The sequence below is a fragment of the Nycticebus coucang genome, chromosome 22 (genome assembly GCF_027406575.1).
Source record: "Nycticebus coucang isolate mNycCou1 chromosome 22, mNycCou1.pri, whole genome shotgun sequence".
NCBI classification, from domain to species: domain Eukaryota; kingdom Metazoa; phylum Chordata; class Mammalia; order Primates; family Lorisidae; genus Nycticebus; species Nycticebus coucang.
The window spans coordinates 31,283,423-31,302,816 of NC_069801.1; the positions used below are offsets into that span (position 1 = coordinate 31,283,423).

At 45.0% G+C, this 19,394-nt stretch overlaps 1 protein-coding gene and 1 non-coding gene across 2 annotated transcripts; one reads left to right on the forward strand and one right to left on the reverse strand.

Annotated features, from left to right (window-relative positions):
- Positions 1-1,675: 1,675 nt before the first annotated feature.
- Positions 1,676-1,778, forward strand: LOC128575737 (small nucleolar RNA U13). The gene has a single exon (XR_008377142.1). It is a non-coding gene; the product is annotated as a small nucleolar RNA U13 (small nucleolar RNA).
- Positions 1,779-3,884: 2,106 nt separating this feature from the next.
- On the reverse strand, positions 3,885-19,296 carry C22H1orf109 (chromosome 22 C1orf109 homolog). Its single transcript, XM_053576034.1, is given in 8 exon segments — positions 3,885-9,368; positions 9,371-9,422; positions 9,593-9,715; positions 12,388-12,576; positions 16,589-16,866; positions 17,172-17,227; positions 18,652-18,814; positions 19,040-19,296. Coding segments are annotated over 7 exon segments (888 nt in total). The 5' UTR covers positions 18,722-18,814; positions 19,040-19,296; the 3' UTR covers positions 3,885-9,248.
- Positions 19,297-19,394: the final 98 nt, after the last annotated feature.

The following is a 19,394-nucleotide window of genomic DNA, read 5'->3' on the forward strand; positions in this document are numbered from 1 at the left end:
AGTTTTGCAGACGTTTCATCACATTACGAGCCAGCTCAGGAGACCCTCATAAAACTCTGCTTATATGAAAGAACAAACTAACTGATAAAAGTCAGCTGCTGCCTATAAATGCGCTGTGGGGATTGCAATTGAGTAGTGGATTTATTAGTCTGAGCTTTCTGCTCTCCACGTTTGAATCAGTAGAAAAGAGCCCAAGCACAGAGGGTTGCTCCCGCTCACGTGATGGCCAACAGGCCATGCTGACCTCCACCCCATTACTTACTCTGCCAGAGACCAGAGGGAAGGCTCTCTGAGATAAGTCACAGAAGAGCTAGTCTTACATTCCCCTTTCTCACCTCCCACAAAAAGAATCAGTTACTATTCCCTATCCACGGCATTCCCTGCACATCCTTTGCGACGGCACTTCTCACCAGGGGCTTGCCCATCTGACCAGCCCACCAAACCATGTGCTTTTAAAATTTACCATTGTATTGCCCGTGATTATTCCTGTGCAGAGCATGCAAGGAGGCCTCTGAGTAAATGGAAGGGGACATGGCAGACTAAGGCCTGATGGGCATTAAGTTATCACTACCTCACCCCAAATTGCATGAGGGGTCAGGAGAAGCAGTGCCGAGTGCCCGCTTGAACTGAGGACTAGCTAGTGCTGGGAAGAGGTACAATGAAGTTACAAAGGTCAGTTTCCTTCTCAGAGAAGGGTAGTCTTTGCAGTTGCGGGTCTCAAATTCTTGGGCTCAAGCAATCCACCTGTTAAGGCTGTTTCTTAAGGAAAGACCATGCAATAGAATGAGGTATACTTATTAAGAATGCAGATACAAACGGTCTGTGAAGCTAGTGAATGATGCCCCATGATCATATCAATGTACACAGCTATGATTTAATAAAAAAAAAAAAAAAGAATGCAGATACGCTGTAGTCCTAGCTACTTGGGAGGCAGAGGCAAGAGAATCGCTTAAGCCCGAGAGTTTGAGGTTGCTGTGAGCTGTGATGCAACAGCACTCTACTGAGGGTGACACAGTGCGACTCTGACTCAAAAAAAAGAATGCAGATACGCTGGATCAGAATCACTGAGGCTAGGGTCCCAGTACACTCTGCCAGGATCCAGTCTCACAAAAATGACTCTCCTGTGCACCATGCAGAAACGAAGGAGCCTCCAGGAATGACAGGCAGGAGGGAGAGGGCCTGGAAGGACTACCTCCCTACACACATACCATCATTCCTTAAGGACTGGCTTTCTTCTACCAGGCCCTGGAGAAAAGGTTGACGTGTAAGACTTTGGCAGACAATGCAGGATTCACTGAAACTCTTGGTTTTGGGGTCAGGAGAGGGGTAACTGGCAGCTACCCTGGAGGGGCCTGGAGACTGCTTGTCCCATTGTCAAGTCAGACAGAGGGAGCCCTGCACTGGAGGAACCATGTTTTAGGCAGGGCTGGACATTCAGAAAATCTCGCTCTTGTTACAACTCAGCAGGTTTTGGGTGTGCTTTTGGCTCTGTGGCAGAGAAAGAAGAGTGGAGGAAAGATCCTTTCACCAGAACCAAGAAAACCCTGGTACAAATTCTGGCAACATCACTGACAAGCTGTGGGTGCTTAGAAAACTGTCTCGGTTTCCTCATCTACCAAACCGAGAGGGGGTAGGTGCTATGTGCTTAGTAGGTGACTAATAAGGCTGAAATGAGATCCTTTTGCAGTTCATAAGCCTGATGACTTGGCTTTCCCACTCAAGTATGAGATGTGCCTCCCTTAAATCTTGTTATAATGTCAATACATACCTGCCTTACATGGTAAAAAAAATAAAGCTTAACTGTAATTTCAATCCCCTCTGCCCCCCCCCCCCCTTTTTTGAGACAAGGTCTCATTCTTTTGCTCAAGCTAATTGCAGTGGCATCATCACAGCTCACTATATAACCTTAAACTTCTGGGCTCAAGAGTAGCTGGGACTACAGGGGTACACCACCATGCCCAGCTAATTATTTTATTTTTTATAGACACAGGGTCTTGCTTTGAGCCCAGGCTGGCCTCGGTGATCCTCCCACCTTGGCCTCCCAAACCACTGGGATTACAAGTGTGAACGACGCCCCCCCCAGCCTCAATCTTTTAAATTTGTAAATTTACCAAAAGCCCTCACACATCTCTCCTTTAAACCTTACAACCCTGTAAACATGTATCAGCACTTTCTCTATACAGCTGAGGAAACAGAGAGGGGAAATCACTTGCCCAAGATCACATAGCTGTTAACTATTAATAAAAGGTCGAGCTGAAATTTGAACCCAAGTGTAGGTGACAAGCACGTTTTGTCCCCTCCCCAAATCTGCTCCTCTAAAAATGCACTGTCTACTCTCTCAGAGGGCAAAAAAATAATAAACAATCCAAGCTTGAGTAGGTCGACATGGTGCTTGGTCTCTCCCATCCTGATCAAAGTCAGACATAATACTGAGCCACAGAGCCTAGCCTCCCCTTGGGCAGCAGTTCTTTTTAGAACCTAGGCAACCTAGTAGCTTGGGACAACCCTTACTCTGAGGGAATAATCTTAGGATCAATTTCTATGTGTGGATGGGGGTAGGGACAGGAAAGAGAGAAACCAAAATTTCATCCCAATAGACTTCCTCACACTGACAGGGAAGAGGGGGTTCTGACTCAGCTGAGAGCAAACAAAGAAAAACTCGTATTTGATATCTTCATCTGTAAACTAGTAGCATTCTAAAATGAGAAGTGCAGCCGGGCACGGTGGCTCATGCCTGTAATCCCAGCACTCTGGGAGGCCTAGGCAGGTGGACTGCTTGAGGTCAGGAGTTCAAGACCAGCCTCAGCAAGAAAGAAAAACAGAAAAACTCTATACTCTACTAAAAGCAGAAAAACTAGCCTAGCTGTAGTCCCAGCTACTCAGGAGGCTGAGGCAAGAGAATCACTTGAGCCCAAGAGCATGAGGTTGCTGTGAGCTATGATGCCACACAGAGACAGGGTCTTGCTTTAGCACTCTACCCAGAGTGACAGAGTGAAATTCTGTGTCAAAAAAATAAATAAAAATAAAAATAAAAAAGTGCTATTAGTCTTACTATGCTTATTCTCCCCGAATTAGTTTATAAATTTAATATGATTCCAGTAAAAATACTAACAGAATTTTTTTTATTAGTAAGGGTAGTATTAGCTAAATGGAAAATTCGGGGGTGAGGGGCTGATAAAACGTAATGAACAGGAGTGGGAGTACAGGGAGGGTTGCTAAAGCCTAATAGGTATTAAGACTTTGGAAACAAATATCCATCAGTAAGGGGCCAGTTAAATTATGGTACACTTGCACAATAGAAAATTATGCTAGTATTTGAACAAAAAAATTAAGGAAGCTCTTATTGTATTCATATAGAACTCCAAGATACAATAAGTGGAAAAAACAAGGTACAAAACTGGGTATAACTGGGCGCGGTGGCTTACGCCTGTAATCCCAGCACTGTGGGAGGCTGAGGAGGGAGAATTGCTTGAGCTCAGGAGTTGGAGACTCGCCTGAGCGACAGTGAGACTCCGACTCATGAAAAAAATGGAAAAACCCAGCCGGGCACCACGTTGAGCACCTGTAATCCCAGCAGCTTCAGGAGGCTGAGGCAGCAGGATGCCCGCAGCCCGAGCCTGAGATTGCGGTGAGCTACCACGCCCACTGTACTCTGCTCAGGGGCATAGGGTGGGACTCTGTCTCAACAAAAAAAAAAAGTAAAGGAATAAAAAATAAGCAACGAAATAAAATTAAAAGCCAAATAACAATAATAATAATAACACCCCACCCCCCCAAAAAAACAACTGGGTATAAAGTATGTTCATATAAAAGCAAGGGAGAAAACACAAACATATTTTTGTTGTAATAATTATCTATTGCTATGGACCAAATTGCCCCAAAACTTAGTGACTTAAAGCATTTATTGTGTCAGTTTACATGGGTCAGTAATCTGAGCACATCTTAGCTGATTGTCTTTGGCGCAGTTTCATGGGGTTTTAAGCAAACTGGTAGCTGGGACTGTGGACCCATCTGAAGGCTCATCTGGGGGAGGGAGGATCTGCTTCCAAGCTCACTCATGTGGTTGGCAGGCATTAGTCTCCTCACAGGGCCACCTCAGGGTTGCAGGTAACTTCCTCCAAGGGGGTGATCCCAGAGTGAGAGAGAGCGCCAAAGATGGAAACAGCGGTCTGTCTTCATAACTTAGTTTCAGACATGATATCCTACCACTTGTGCAGTATTCTTCTCATTAGAAGCAAATCTATAAATTCAGTCCATACTGAAGGGTAAGGGCATACACAAAGACAGGAAAACTAAAGGTGAGACCTCTGGGGGATGTCTTAGAGGATACCCACCATCACATTTACATAAGCAAGTATTTCTGGAAGAATACACTAGAAATATTTAATATTGGTTGCTGCCAGTGAAGGGAACTGGTTAACTATGAAGGAATTTTTCACTAAATGTTTTTTTTGTTTTTTGTTTTTGAGACATAGTCTTAATCTGCTTCCTAGAATGCAGTGGCCTCATCATAACTCACTGCCACTTTGAACTCCTAGGTCAAGCAATTCTCCTGCCTCAGCTCCCAAGCAGCTGGGAGATGCCCACCACAGTGCCAGATAATTTTTCTATTTTTCATAGAGACAAAGTCTCACCTCTCTTTTTCAGTCTGGTCTCCAGATCTTGGCCACAAGTAATCCTCCCATTTCAGCCTCCCAGAGTGCTAGGATTACAGGCATGAATCACCATGCCTAGCCTAAATATGCTTTTGTGTATCTTTTTTACAATGTGGATACATGACTTAATCAAATTTATTTTAAATTTTAAAAGGATGGCACTTTAACAGACAAAAAGCTAAGAGGAAACAAAATGAAAACAATTATACACTAAATTATTTGGCCAGGTGAGGTGGCTCACATCTGCAATGGTGGCTCATGCCTCTAATGGTGGCTCACACCGTGGAGACCAAAGTGGGTGGATTGCTTGAATTCAGGAGTTTGAGACCAGCCTGAGGAAAAGCAAGATCTGTCTCTACTAAAAAAAAAAAAAAAAAAAAAAATAGAAAAACTGAGGCAAGAAGATCCCTTGAGCCCAAGAGTTGGAGGTTGCTGTGAGCTGATGCACAGCACGCTACCCAGGGCGACAGCTTAAGACTCTGTCTCAAAAAAGAAAAAAATTATAGGCAGTGCCTGTAGCTCAGTGGGTAGGGTGTCAGCCACATACACCCAGGCTGGTGGGTTCAAACCCAGCCTGGGCAAGCTAAACAACAATGACAACTGTAACAAAAAATAGCCAGGCATTGTGGCGGGCACCTGTAGTCCCAGCTACTCGGAGGCTGAGGCAATAGAATAGCTTAAGCCTAAGAGTTTGAGGTTGCTGTGAGCTGTGATGTCATGGCACTCTACCAAGAGTGATATAGAGAGACTATGTCTCAAAAAAAAAAAATTATACTTAAGTAACATACAGTTATTACTAAGCACCATAAACATATTTGGTTCTAATTAGTCTATATTTAGTTTCAGGGAGGGAAGTTTAAACTGTTCTTTATTACATAGACACACACAACTCCCATGTGTAGAACAAAATACACTTGAACTAGGATTTAGGGCTCTTCACAATTTGATTCCAATCCCTGCTTATAGGCCCATTTCTTGCCATTCTTCCACTTCCATCCGTCTATGAACTCTTGTTACTTGCTATACAGAGCTATTTGGTTTTTCTTTCATTTCTTCCTTCCTTCCTTTTTATACTAAACTATTAATATTTGCCGTTCTAGGGGGTAACACCAAGAAGCACAATGCCCGGCACACAGTAAACCTGTGCTGTTAGCTTCCCTTCTATGTGAAACACCGCCTTTGCTCATGTCCCTGCGCATGGAATACCCCACACCCCTCTCCTAGCCCCAAGTAAAACTGCCCTCGAGGACTACCTCAGATGTCACTGTCCCACAATTAGTTATCACCTCTGTTCTCCCATAGTACTCTGTTTTCACTTCAACTGTAACAATTTTATTATTACATTATAGTGTTACAGTTTAAATCTGTACAAGAGCAAGACCTGCCTCTAAAAATAGCCAGATGGGCCCTGTGCAGTGGTGGCTTGCTCCTGTAATCCTAGCACTCTGGGAGGCTGAGGCGGATAGATTGCCTAAGCTTACTGGTTCGAGACCACCCTGAGCCAGAGCAAGACTCCTGACTCTAAAAATACCCAGGCGTTGTGGCAGGTGCCCATAGTCCCAGCTACTCAGGAGGCTGAGGCAAGAGAATCACTTGAGTTTGAGGTTGATGTGAGCTATGATACCACCGTACTCTACAGATGGTGACAAAGTGAGACTCTGTCTCAAAATAAATAAATAAATAATCTGTACAACTCAAAGTCTAGTCCTTGGATGATAAGCATCAACATTTCTTGGGATATGGAACCTCAGACCCCAACCCAGACTTACAGACCAGAATTTAAATTTTAAGGCTGGGCGTGGTAGTTTATACCTATAATCCTAGCACTTTGGGAGGCTGAAGTAGGAGGATCACTTCAGCCCAAGAGTTCAAGACAAGCCTGGGCAACACAGTGAGACCCTTTCTCTACAAAAAATAGAAAAATTGGGCAGGCATGGCAGTGCACACCTGTATTCCCAGTTACTTGGGAAGTGGAGATGGGAGGATCACTTGAGCATAGGCAGTCAAGGCTGCAGCAAGCTATGACTGTCCATTCACTCCATGACAGAGCAAGACCCTGTCTCTTAAATAAAAAAGAAATAAATTTTAACAAGGTATCAGTGATTCACATGCACATTAAAATTTTAGAAACAGGTTTAAATCTTTCCCTGGTTGACTGTAAGCCTTTCTAGGTCTATCATCTCTGTCCCCAGAGCCCCTTATAAGACTCAATACTCAAATATCTTTTAAGTTCTACTTAAAATATTTATGTATTCAAGATAAATTTTTTTTTTTAATTCCTGGAAAAATATTGTCACACTGTTAAGTAGTTACCTGGTAAATTTGGTACAATTTTATGTAATAATTTTGTTTTCCAAAATCAGAATGTATTAACTTTCTAGTCAGAACATGACGATTTAGAAAAACACATGTAAAAGGTTAAGATAAAACACATTTATAAATATATAATGTATATAATTATGTTGAGCTATATTTACAATATGAAAAGATAGGCAGCTATATTAAGTTAAAAAAATTAGCAGTATGTATCAAAACACTAGTTCTTTAAAAAAATTGTGAATAGACACTGAAATATATATCAAAATATCTAATGGGAGTTTTATAGTTTTCTACATTTTACATTTTTTCTAGTTTTCCTATGCTTTTTATAAAATTGTATCACTTTCATAAAAAGCAAAAAAGTTATATTCATTTTGAAAAATATCTACTCTTAAGTCAAACACAGTGGTTCATGCCTGTAATCTTAGTCCTCTGGGAGGCCAAGGTGGGAGGATCTCTGAAGCTTAGGAGTTCAAGCCCAACCTGAGCAAGAGCAAGACCCTATCTCTACTAAAAATAAAAAAATTAGCCAGGCATTATGTTAGGTGCCTGTAGGAGTCCCAGCTACTCAGGAGACTAAAGCAGGAAGATTGCCAGAGCTCAGGAGTGAGAGGTTGCTATGAGCAAGGCTGATGCCATGGCACTCTAGCCCAGGCAACAGAGCAAGACTATCTCAAAAAAACAAAAGTTGGTTTGGTGGGGTCGGCACAGACAGGTGACATGGAGGCTGCATTTGTGCTGCTGGGTGTCCAAGGCGCCGCCGGGGCTGCCAGTACAGTCTCCATTTTTATAGATCAGATGGGCCCCAAGACACACCTCACCTGTGCCTTGAAGGAGAGCACCACAGAGATCACTGGGCCCCGCTGGGTGAAGGCTGGCCAGGCTGTGAAGGAGGACTCACAGACCGGCCTGAAGATGGAGTACTACGTAGACGGCAATGACCGCTCAGAAGAGTACTCATGTGTCTTCCTCCCTGAGTCTGCGGGCAGGGCCAACAGTCCACTGAGAGGGCCCCCCCAGTATTAAGGCTGTGAAGAAGTCAGAGCATGCCAATGAGGGGGACACAGTCACACTGGCCTGCAAGTGAGACTCCTTCCCCACAGTCACTGACTGGGTCTGGCACTAAATTTAATTAAATTTCATATCTACCCATTTTTCTGTCAACCCAAAGTTCATCTGTATTGTGTACTAAGTTGGGCTTTAGAATTCGACTTGGTACTCTACAAATACATATTTCTAGCTTTGCAAAAACAAAAAAAAACAAAACCCCAAACTACTCCTTATTAAGCCCCTTCTATTCAAAGATTGAGATTTCTACAATACCCTTGGAAGCTGAAAGTTCTGAAAATAACATTGCACAGATGAAGGTGCTGAGCTCAGAAATGTAACCCTGATTGTCTAACTCAGGGCTGGTATTCTCCCACCTGCGCAGCTATGCCACACTCACAGGAATGCGCCAAGTCAGATACCAGATTGGGCCAAAAATATCTGTCATTTTAGGAGTCTCACTACTGCCAGTAACACTTGTCTACAGAGACAACACATGCACAATTCATGCTGTACCACCTCCCCCTGGTGGCAGGATCTGGAAACTGAACTTGGCTCAGTGATAGCAGCTATTCAATTGACCAGAATTGTTTTATTTTCCATCACTATCATCCTGGTTTGTTTAAATCATCAAAATCACTTTCTCTTTCATCAAGGATTCAGGAATTGTCACAAATACCAAAACAAGGACCTGGCGTCAGCCATACTCGGTGCTCTGAATAACACTGATGGCAGTGTCACTCTTTATTTCTCATTCTTTCCTTCCATACCACTTTTGGTCCATCATAGGACACTGTGGCATCATATTCTTCACCATCACCTTTCCTACTTTCTCTCTGCTTCCACCCACTTTCTTGAGCCTCAGAAAAGGGCAAAAGGTGGTCCATGTACTCTCGGGGCCTGGGATGGAGAAACTCTAATGCTGGAGACATCGAGCACCAATCCTCCTGAGACCCAATCCTTAGTTTCTAGGCTTGATATTTCAAATATATCAGGTTGAAACACTGACATTTCTTTTTTGTTTTTGAAACAGTCTCACTATGTCATTCTCAGTAGAGTGCCGTAGTGTCACAACTCACAGCAACTTCAAACTCTTGGGCTTAAGTGATTCTCTTGCCTCAGCCTCCCAAGCAGCTGAGACTACAGGTGCTCGCCACAACACCTGACTATTTTTTGTTGCAGCTGTCGTCGTTTAGCAGGCCTGGGCTGGGTTCAAACCTGCCAGCCTTAGTGCATGTGGCTGGCACTGTAACCACTGTGCTTCGGACGCCGAGCATACACTTGACATTTCTTTAGAAGAGAACACAGCAATGCCGGTCTTCCACTGTGGTGGCCCTGGTCTCCAGAAAAATACATAGTTTCCTTACTCTTCCAGGAAAAAGGAAACATTCAACAGGATACCTAGAATAGAAAGAAAGAAAAACTGTGGCATCATTTGCTCTCCAAAGAACATAAAATATCAGATTTATAAACGACAGAGAGGCAGAGCATTGGCACCTCTCTAGTGCTTACAAAGAGGTGAACCACACAGCAAGCAAGGAGACATGAAAGGAATAAACAAAATCCAGCACCTTGTACAAGGTCTTGCTGTTCATCTTTTAAAATTCGGTCCCATGCCTTGGGCAAAGCTTGAATGTTTGCTAAGTCTCCCCACTGGATTGAGGAGAGGAGAGATTTTCTTTTCAGATACCTTCCTGGAAGTTAAGGACTGCTCAAAAAGAAAATGAAATATGTTGAAGGGAAAAATACCCTAGTGAGAGCTACACGGAGCAGCTATCCTTACTTATCAAGGGGGCAGGATTTGACTATACTACAAATATTTCCTGGCAACTCTTTATTAACATGGCTTTGTGCTACAGGGAAAGAGGAATGAAACACTGTCCCTAAAACCTGGGATTTCTCCATAGTGAGAACAAAACTAGACAGTGAGAAAAAAGAATTGAAGTGACATGAAAGATAAAACTCAGTAGAAGTTCACAGGATGAATCTATCCACTTCAGAGGATGGTAGAAACATCCCAGCTGGGAGGAAACATAAACAAAGGCACAGAATGGCAATACATAGATGGGTTCAGGGAATGCAAAACTTCCACTCAGTCGGCATGGACACCATGTAAAGAATAAATAGTAAGAAAGGCAGCTGAAAGGTGGGTTGCACCAGAGCACAAAGGACACTGAATACCAACGCAGTGATTCTGAACTTTATGCTACTAACAACAGAAGCCATTCATATAAAAGCACAGAACAATTCCCATACAAGTAACAGGATCAGAACTAGATTTCCTGAAGCTGTATGGAGTGAAGTCATTAACTGCAGATTGTCTAGATGTAGGGGTATCCAACTTGCAAGCCGCATGCTGATTGTATGAGGATATTTCTTTACTTATCTGTGGTGTCAGAAATTATGAATAGTATACATGGACCTTTTTTTTGCTCATCAGCTTTTATTAGTGTTTTTGTGTTTAATGTATGGCCCAAGACAACTCTTCTTCCAATGTGCAGCAGAAAAAAAAAAAGTTGGACATCCCTGCAGGCGCGACGTTTGAAACAAAGAAACGTGTTAAGAGGTCATATGCAATTATAAGTCCAAGTGAGAGGTAAAAAAAACACGGAAGCTGCAGAGGGGGTAGAGAAAGAAAATATAAGTGCCAGGGAAAAAGAACCAAAAGACTTGACAGAGTAAACATTTTAGCACACAGCAAGTACTCAGTATTGTTTCTGTTATGGTTGTTTTGGAGACCAAGTCTCTCGCTTGCTCTGACCAGGGTACAGTGGCAACATCATAGCTCACTGCAACCTCAACTCCTGGGTTCAATCCTCTTGCCTAAGCAGAGACTACAGGCTGGTACCACCACGCCTGCCTAATTTTTCTATTTTGTTGTAGAAACAGGGTCTTGCTCTTGCTCAGGCTGGTCTCTCACTCCTGGCTTCAAGTGATCCTCCTACCTCAGACTCCCAAAGTTCTAGGACCAGGTGTGAGTCACCACCCCTGGCTCCTCAGGATTGCTATAGTTCCTGCTGCTTCCGTCCACGCTGCTGCTGCCATTACTACTTCTATTACCATGCTACTGCTACTCCTGCAATTAAAAGAAAACACAGTGCTGATTATACAGCTCAAGTAAAGAGGGGTTGAATTCGAGGACTAGATCAAGGAGTTCAATTTTGAACCTGAGTTTGAGTTCCAAGGACAATCCAGTTGCAGACATTTGCAGGAAACTGAAACTCAAAACTAGAAATAGTAAAGGTTGTGTAAAGCCTCTCAAGTAGCTGGGACTACAGGTACCTGCCAAGATGCCTGCCTAATTTTTTCTATTTTTAGTAGAGTTGGGGTCTCGCTTTGCTCAGGCTAGTCTCAAACTCTGAGTTCAGGCAATCTTCTTGCCTCAGCCTCCCAAAGTGCTAGGATTATATGCATGAGCCACTGTACCCAGTCAGCTTGGGAGTTATTTATGTGAAGGTAGAAACTTAAGCCAGAGAGTAGATTTGGGCATCAGGTAAGAATGGCGAGAAAAAGATCAGAACTTCAATTATTTGGTCTTTATACCTCTAGTCTTTTCCCAGAACACAGTCAGGGTGAGATTGCTAAAAATACAGGTCTTAACCAGTTACTCCTTACTCAAAACCTTCTGAGAGCTTTCTCAATAAAAGCCAAAATTCTTTCACAGACCTTGAGGGCCTACAAAGTTCAGCCACTGCCCTGCTAACTCATCTCCTGTTAAGCTCCCCTCACACTCTGCTCTAGCTACACTGGCCTCCTTGGTATTTCCTGAATATACCAGGTATGTGCTTACCTTGGGCCTTTAGATTTGATGCTTTCTCTGCCTGGAACACTCTTCTTCCAAATATCCACACAGATCCCTCCCTCACCCTCTTCACATCTTTGTGGAAATATCACTTTCTCATGAGGCCTGTATTTACCACCCTATTTAAATTTACAACCCCATCATCACTCCTCACATTCTCTGCTTTTTCTCCATAGCATTTATCACTGACATTCTTTTTTCCTTTCAAAATGGCTATCTCTCAGCACAGAACAGTGCCCTGTAGGTAGTAGCTACTCCATAGACCTAAACTATAGAGCAGGGGTCCTCAAACTGCAGCCCGCAGGCCACATGACGTGGTGTGATTGTATTTGTTCCCATTTTGTTTTTTTACTTCAAAATAAGATATGTGCAGTGTGCATAGGAATTTGTTCATAGTTGTTTTTTTTTTAAACTATAGTCCGGCCCTCCAACAGTCTGAGGGACAGTGAACTGGCCCCTGTTTAAAAAGTTTGAGGACACCTGCTATAGAGTATTTCCTTCTTGCAAAAACTGAAATTAAAAAGGCTTCCTAGAACGGCTGTGGACACTACTTGAAATATGTGCAAAGGATATGAATTTCGATAATGTCTCTCAATGTCTTGCAACCACTCCAACATGTCCGCTACAGAGGGGCTCACAGCTGAAGGCTGCAGGACAGCATCAATGCCAACCACATCTGCATGCTGCTCATAGGTCTGAAACACTCGCTCCACATGGCTGCTGACCGTGTCACGCACCTTGAGGAGGGTGGCTCTGGAGAAAGAGTCTGACATTAGGCAACATCAAGAGAAAGTTTTAAGGCAAAGTTTCTCAACTTTGGCACTACTGATACATACACATATATTTATTTTTCATATAGTACACCCAATGGAATACTACTACTGATATTTTGGACTGAATGATTTTTTTTTTTCCCCGGGACAGAATCTCACTCTGTTGCCCAGGGTAGAGTGCCGTCATGTCACAGTTCACAGCAACCTTAAACTCTTGGGCTCAGGCAATCAATCCCCTTGCCTCAGCCTCCTGAGTAGCTGGGACTACAGGCTCTTGCCACAATGCCCAGCTAGTTTTCTGTTTTTTGATAGAGACAGGGTCTTGCTTTTTCTCAGGCTGGTCTCAAACTCCTGAGCTCAGGCAGTCCACCGGCCTCGGCCTCCCAAAGTGCTAGGATTATAGGCGTGAGCCACCACACCTAGCGGGACTGAATGATTCTTTGTTGTGGAAGGCCGCTCTGTGCGCTGTTGGATGTTTAGGAACATGCTTCACCCCTGCCCACTAGATGACAGGAATAACCATGCCTCAACCCTCCCAAATGTCTCCTCATACAAAAACCACCCTCAATAGGACCACCGGTCTAAAGAGATGAGTGATGGTGCTTTGGAGGTAGGTAGGGGTGGCTTAAAGATGGAAAGGCTGAAGAAGTTATATGACTTTCAAAGTTGTGTGATGAGCCCAGTTGGTAGATAAGGTAAAGACCAAGGAGCCTTTCTGGGACTGCCATAAAACTGTTTGAAGCAAATGTCACTCATAATCTCATGCCACAAAGGTGGAAAGGGAATAAGCAAGGTACTGTCTACATGCTCCCTAGCCTCACCCTAGTAAACTCCGTAGTGGTAAAGTTTGGGAGGCATGCAGACTACTGTAGATCTTCAGAAAGTTACTTATTCCCCTTCAGGGTTAAACATGATCTGTTTTACTCACTGCACATCCCAAGTACTTAGAAGAGAGACTGTCACATAAAATGACAAATATTTATTCAACAAATGAATGAATGAAAGGGACTGTAAAGATTAAATAAAATAATGCATATAAAATACTTAGGGCAGCGCCTGGCTTATAGTAAATATTGTTTTTCACTGGTGATTCCAAGGGGCCCTGCCACTAAGACAAATGCTACAACTTCCCAAAGGGCAAGTTACTCTTTAGCCTAGAACTGTCTTTCACAAATATTTGTCCATGGCTCAGAATAAAAAAAAAATAGACTTAAAATAATAATGCCCACACCAAAATGTAATCAATTAAAATAAAAGTTCACAAGGCTGGGTGTGGTGGCTCATGCCTATAATCCCAGCATTCTAGGAGGCCAAGGGGGGTAAGACTGCCTGAGGTCAGGAGTTCAAGACCAGCCTGAGCAAGAGTGAGACCCCCGTCTCTAAAAATAGCTGGATGCTGTAGGGGAAGCCTGTAATATCAGGTATCTGGGAGGCTGAAGCAAAAGAATCACTTGAACCCAAGAGTTTGAGATCACTGTGAGCTGTGACACCAGAGCACACTACAGAGGGTGACAAAGTGAGACTCTGTCTCAAAAAAAAAAAAAAAAGGGTGAGCCATTTCCATCATCCCTGTCCTGTCAAGCCTTGTCTTAACTTTTGTAGAGCTTTTTTTTACTTCTATCAATAAACTCGGTGTACGCTAATGTGGCACATACTCTATTTCATCCTGGTTGTCCTGTCCACTCGGATTAAAAAAAAAAAAAGGTGTACAATTCAGTGGATATTTTTTGGGGGGCGGTGGTTTGGAAAAATTCACAAAGTTGTGCAACCATCACCACTATCTAATTCTGGAATATTTTCCTCATCCAAAAAGAAACTCCATATCCATTAGTGTCAACTCCAATCCTGTTCCCCAACCCCTGGTAACCATGAATCTATTTTCTGTTTTTATGGATTTGCCTATTCTAGATATTTCATATAAATGGAATCATATAATATGTGGTCTTTTGTGTCTGATTTCTTTCTTTTCTTCTTTTTTTTTTTTTTTTTTTGCAGTTTTTGGCCGGGGCCGGGTTTGAATTCACCACCTCCGGTATATAGGGCCGGCACCCTGCTCTTTTGAGCACAGACACTGCCCTGTGTCTGGTTTCTTCTACTAGAATATTTTCTTTTCTTTTTTTTTTTTTTTTTGTGGTTTTTGGCCAGAGCTAGGTTTGAACCCACCACCTCCGGAATATGGGACCGGCGCCCTACTCCTTGAGCCACAGGCGCCGCCCTACTAGAATATTTTCAAGATTCATACATGTTGTATCTGGGTATCAGTACAGTTATCCCTCACTAACTGCAGGGAGATTGGCCTGAGGACGCCCTGCGAACACTAAAATCAACAGATGCTCAAGTTCTTTGAAAAAAAAAAAGGTCTATAAATGTTCACTACAGACGCAACTATATTGTATGATTTTCCTGCCCTCATCCATAGCTGGTTGAACCCATAGATGCATACCCCATGGATATGGAGGGCTGACTACATTTCATTTCTTCTTATGGCTGAATAATATTCCACTGTATGGATATATCACATTTTGTCTGTTTATAAACATTTGGACTGAATCCACCTTTTGGCTACTAGGAATAATGCCAATTCCCACAGTTCTTTTTTTTTTTTGAGACAGAGTCTCAAACTGTCACCCAAGTGCCATGGCATCACAGCTCACAGCAACCTCAAACTCTCGAGCTTAAGCGATTCTCTTGCCTCAGCCTCCCAAATAGCTGGGACTACAGGCACCTGCCACAGGGCCCAGCGATTTTTTGGTTGTAGTCGTCATTGTTGTTTGGCAGGCCTGGGCTGGATTCTAACCCGCCAGCTCCAGTGTATGTGGCTGGTGCCCTAGCCACTGAGCTACAGGCGCCCACCCTCCCACAGAGTTCTTAAACAGTTACTACTAACCAAGGAACTAAATGTATATATATACTGTGCCTATGACCAAGCTGAGGTTCTTGGGAATTTCTATCTTTATCCCTCACCAAAATCTCCTCAAACCAGAGGTGAAAAACAGATCTAATGACCATGATCCTCTGCATAGCTTATGCCATCACTTTATGAGCTAGCTTACATGACTTTGTTCTGGCTACACTACCTAATAGGTAACATTACCCACATCCACAACCTGACGCCGTTTGCACCTGTTCATCCTCAGGTTTTCAAACCACTTCCTCCTAGAAAATTCCCCCCCTCCTCATAGGCTGCACTAATCACTATCTTAGAATAGTATTAATTCTAACAACTTAATTTAACTTACTCATTGTCTCTCTCTTCTACTCAGTTAAGAATAGGAAATAAGTCTGCTTCACTGTTGCATTCCCAACACCCTGTGCTTGGCATCCCATACATGCTTAATAAACGTATTAAGTATAAATGAATAAAAGGTTCTCATCTTTGACAGTTTACTGTCAGTCTATGACACAGACCCTATACCCTGGACCTTTCTTTTGTTCTGAGTCAGGGAAAAGCAACATGTGCTCTTTCTCTTCTCTGTTTTCAATTACTCAATAATCTGTAACTCTGAGATAGAGGGTCTGACAATAAGCATAAGGCAGAACTTGGAGACAATACCTTGTCTCCAAGACAATACACACAGACGCCAACGTGCAGAACAGAGCTCTGGCTTTGGTGTCAGGCACACTTGAGTTTGAATCCCAGGTCTATACTATGTACTAGCTGTGTGACCCCCGTAATCTGCTTGAGCCTGCTTCCTTACCCGCAAAATGGAATTAAGTGATGTTAAGTCACAGATGTGTTGAAAAGACTTTATGAGGTAATGTGTGCAAACTCTTACCTCTGACATATACTAAGTTTACAGCACAGTTCCTTATTGACTTTTACTAAAGTAATCGGTAGAGAAGGGCTAAAAAGCTTTTGCCACTCCTTTTCTGCGCTGCTTTGGTAACTTCTAGGAGGCCCATCACTGCTGTGCCTAGCTTGGGAAATGCCAGAAAAGGGAAATGCCAGAAAATGGCTTTTTGACAGAGATCCCACTGCAACTGTGTCTTACAGCTTCTCGGCTAGCTTGTCCAGCACAATGTCACCAGCTGCCAGCTGCTTGCGCCTCAGTCGCTCCTTTAAGTCGGGGAAGGCCCGAAGAGCCGGCACATCCTCAAACCGCAGGTTCTGTGAGGCCTGCAGCTGTTCTGCCAGGTTGCTGAGGGAGGTCAGGAGGGGCTGGCAGTCACGCAGAGTGCTCTGCCACAGGCCCTCCTGCGCCTCCACCACGGGGAAGCACTTCCTCAGGGCCTCCTGCACCGCAAGTAAAGGCCGGTTTTGAGTCATCTTCTGTTGGAAAAACAAAAACACAAAGAAACTACTGCGTTAAGGTGCCAAGACAGTAGAAGCACAGCGCTGTGGGCATCTTTTCCGTCCTTGTGGGAGGTCAAGTTCTCGGCCTCCAAGTCCCTTCAGATAGGAGCCTGTACGTGAGGCGTTGTCTCACCTTCAGAACGGGCTCTCCGACGAACAGACCCGTTTCCCACGTCGGGAAAAGTGTCCTGGCTATCGCTCGAAAGAGGCTCTTCCGGAATAAGGCAGTCCCCTATTCAGACTGTGGATTCCCCGGGCCTAAGCGCTGTCTCCTCCCTCACCTGTGCTGCAGGAGCCGGAATCCTGTTTCTCCTCCCTGAGGCTGCAGCTCGCGTTCCTGAAACCAGAGGGAAAACTCAAAGCTGAGGCAACCAAAGCATGACCACGCCAGGAACCCACACCACGCGCATGCTCAAAAGCGACAGCCCCTAAAGCGCAACCTCAGGCGGGAGCGGGTCTGTTGAGTCGCTAAAATATGTCGTCGATCGCAATGAATTCTGGGCACAGCAGTCCTACATGCGGATTGGCTACTGGGTTGTAACGCTTCTCTGTGATTGGATGTTGGGATCATTAACACAGACTGCACATGTGTCAACCTGTGAGTTTGAATTGCTTGGAGGTGGTGGCCTGTCAGGTTGGTCGTGGAGCCTCACCCTCTCAGCTTGCACCTCTGGCTATGCCTTAATGACACTGTTGAGTTGACACTGTGTGTGGCACAATCAACTGGCCAAAACCGGCGAATCACACGCTCCTGCCATGTGGTAGCTGTGGCTAAGGTGCAGGTGAATGTCCTAGGTAGGTCTCACTGGGAGTGGGGTGAGGAGCTGAGAGAAAGAGGCCAGAAAACCCGACTTGCTCAGCACCAAGATATCTGCTAAGAGGAAACTTACAGAAGGCATGGGGTTGTTATCAGAACCCCTTAATCTTGGCCATCTAGATGAAGACTCTCAGGTACCCAGCAAGCAAACTGGGGTGTCATTCCCCACCCACTGCTAAGAGATGATCTTGGGCAGGAGAGCAACATTTAGATACTTCCTGGGTCTGGAGCAACAGGCCAGGATGGAATGGAGAGAGGGGGGAAGCTTCCAAGAAGGGCCAGGCTTGCCAGCATTCCTATGCTTGGGCTGCTTTGTCCCCAAGCCTGCTGGTGCTCACCAGGAGCCTGTCTGGCACATTTACCTATTTCCTCGATTCGTTCTTCTTCTTCTTTTTTTTTATTAGACAGAGTCTCACTATGTTGCCCTCGGTAGAGTGCCGTGGCATCACAGCTCACAGCAACCTCAAACTCTTGGGCTTACGCGATTCTCTTGCCTCAGCCTCCTAAGTAGCTGGGACGACAGGTGCCCACCACAACACCGGCTGTTTCTTTCGTTGTACTTGTCATTGTTGTTTAGCTGGCCAGGGCCAGGCTCGAACCCGCCAGCCTGGGTGCAGGTGGCCGGCGCCACTGCACTACAGCCCAGCCCCTCGTGCTACAAGGCACCGATCCCCTCAATTCTTGACCACACACGCACACTCAAACACAAAATACAACCCCTAAAACATGGCTTCAGACTGACTGCACAGGTGAAAAGCACGGAAACCAAACTACCAGAGGACAAGCTTGTCAAAAGCTAACCTGGCTGGCCGTCCAGTCACTGCCCACCTTGTGACTCTTGGCCTACAGGCTAATGCCCGGACACTGGCCCCTAACCTTGCTGTGTTTCAGCACAAGCCCTAAGCAATCCAATCCTGTGGTTGTGGGAACATGCCAAGATGTACCTCCGACAGGACCGCGGCTCAGCTGGGCTTGCTGTCTACATGTCCCTTCCCAGGCCCATGGCCACGACATTCAGAGCTGCCTCCTCCCTGGGAGTTGGCGCCCGCTATTCTTCATGCAGTCACCCTCTGGGGAGCGCAGGAACCGCCAGAGTAGAGCCGCTACCTACAACCAAGTCGCGACAAAGATTCCGCAAACGTGAGGCCCCCACGCTGCACCCCTCGCCAAGGCTTAGGGACGTGGAGCACAAGTGGCCAACCTGCAGGGGAGCGAAGGACCGGAAATCTGCCCCTATTCACTGCCCAGACTACCAGAGGCTGGTGCGACCTGGGGCGCCCACCCCAAAGTCTGCACCCTCGACCCACTCCCTTGTCTTTCTATCTCACTTACTCGGGAAAATTGCCGCGGACCCCGGCCTCTTCCAAACCCTGCCCGAGCTGCTCAGTCCTCACCGACCCTCCAGTTGCCTGCCCCCCGCTGGGACTTAAATGCAGGAGGCCCTGAGGACCGCTGAGGCTGACATCCAGTCAATCAATCGCCTCGAGCTTGTGAGCTAGTCAGGCGAGTCGGCCCGGCAGACACCAGCTCATACGCAATGTCCCGCATCCAAACTTGTCCAGGCAGCTCCCCAAACCCCAGTACTTTGGTATCTGGAGCCGCTGCAAGGACTGCCGGGATTAGTAGTTCTCAGCCCTCGCGGGAGGGACACAGTGGTAGGGTCAGGACCACAACTCCCAGGAGGACC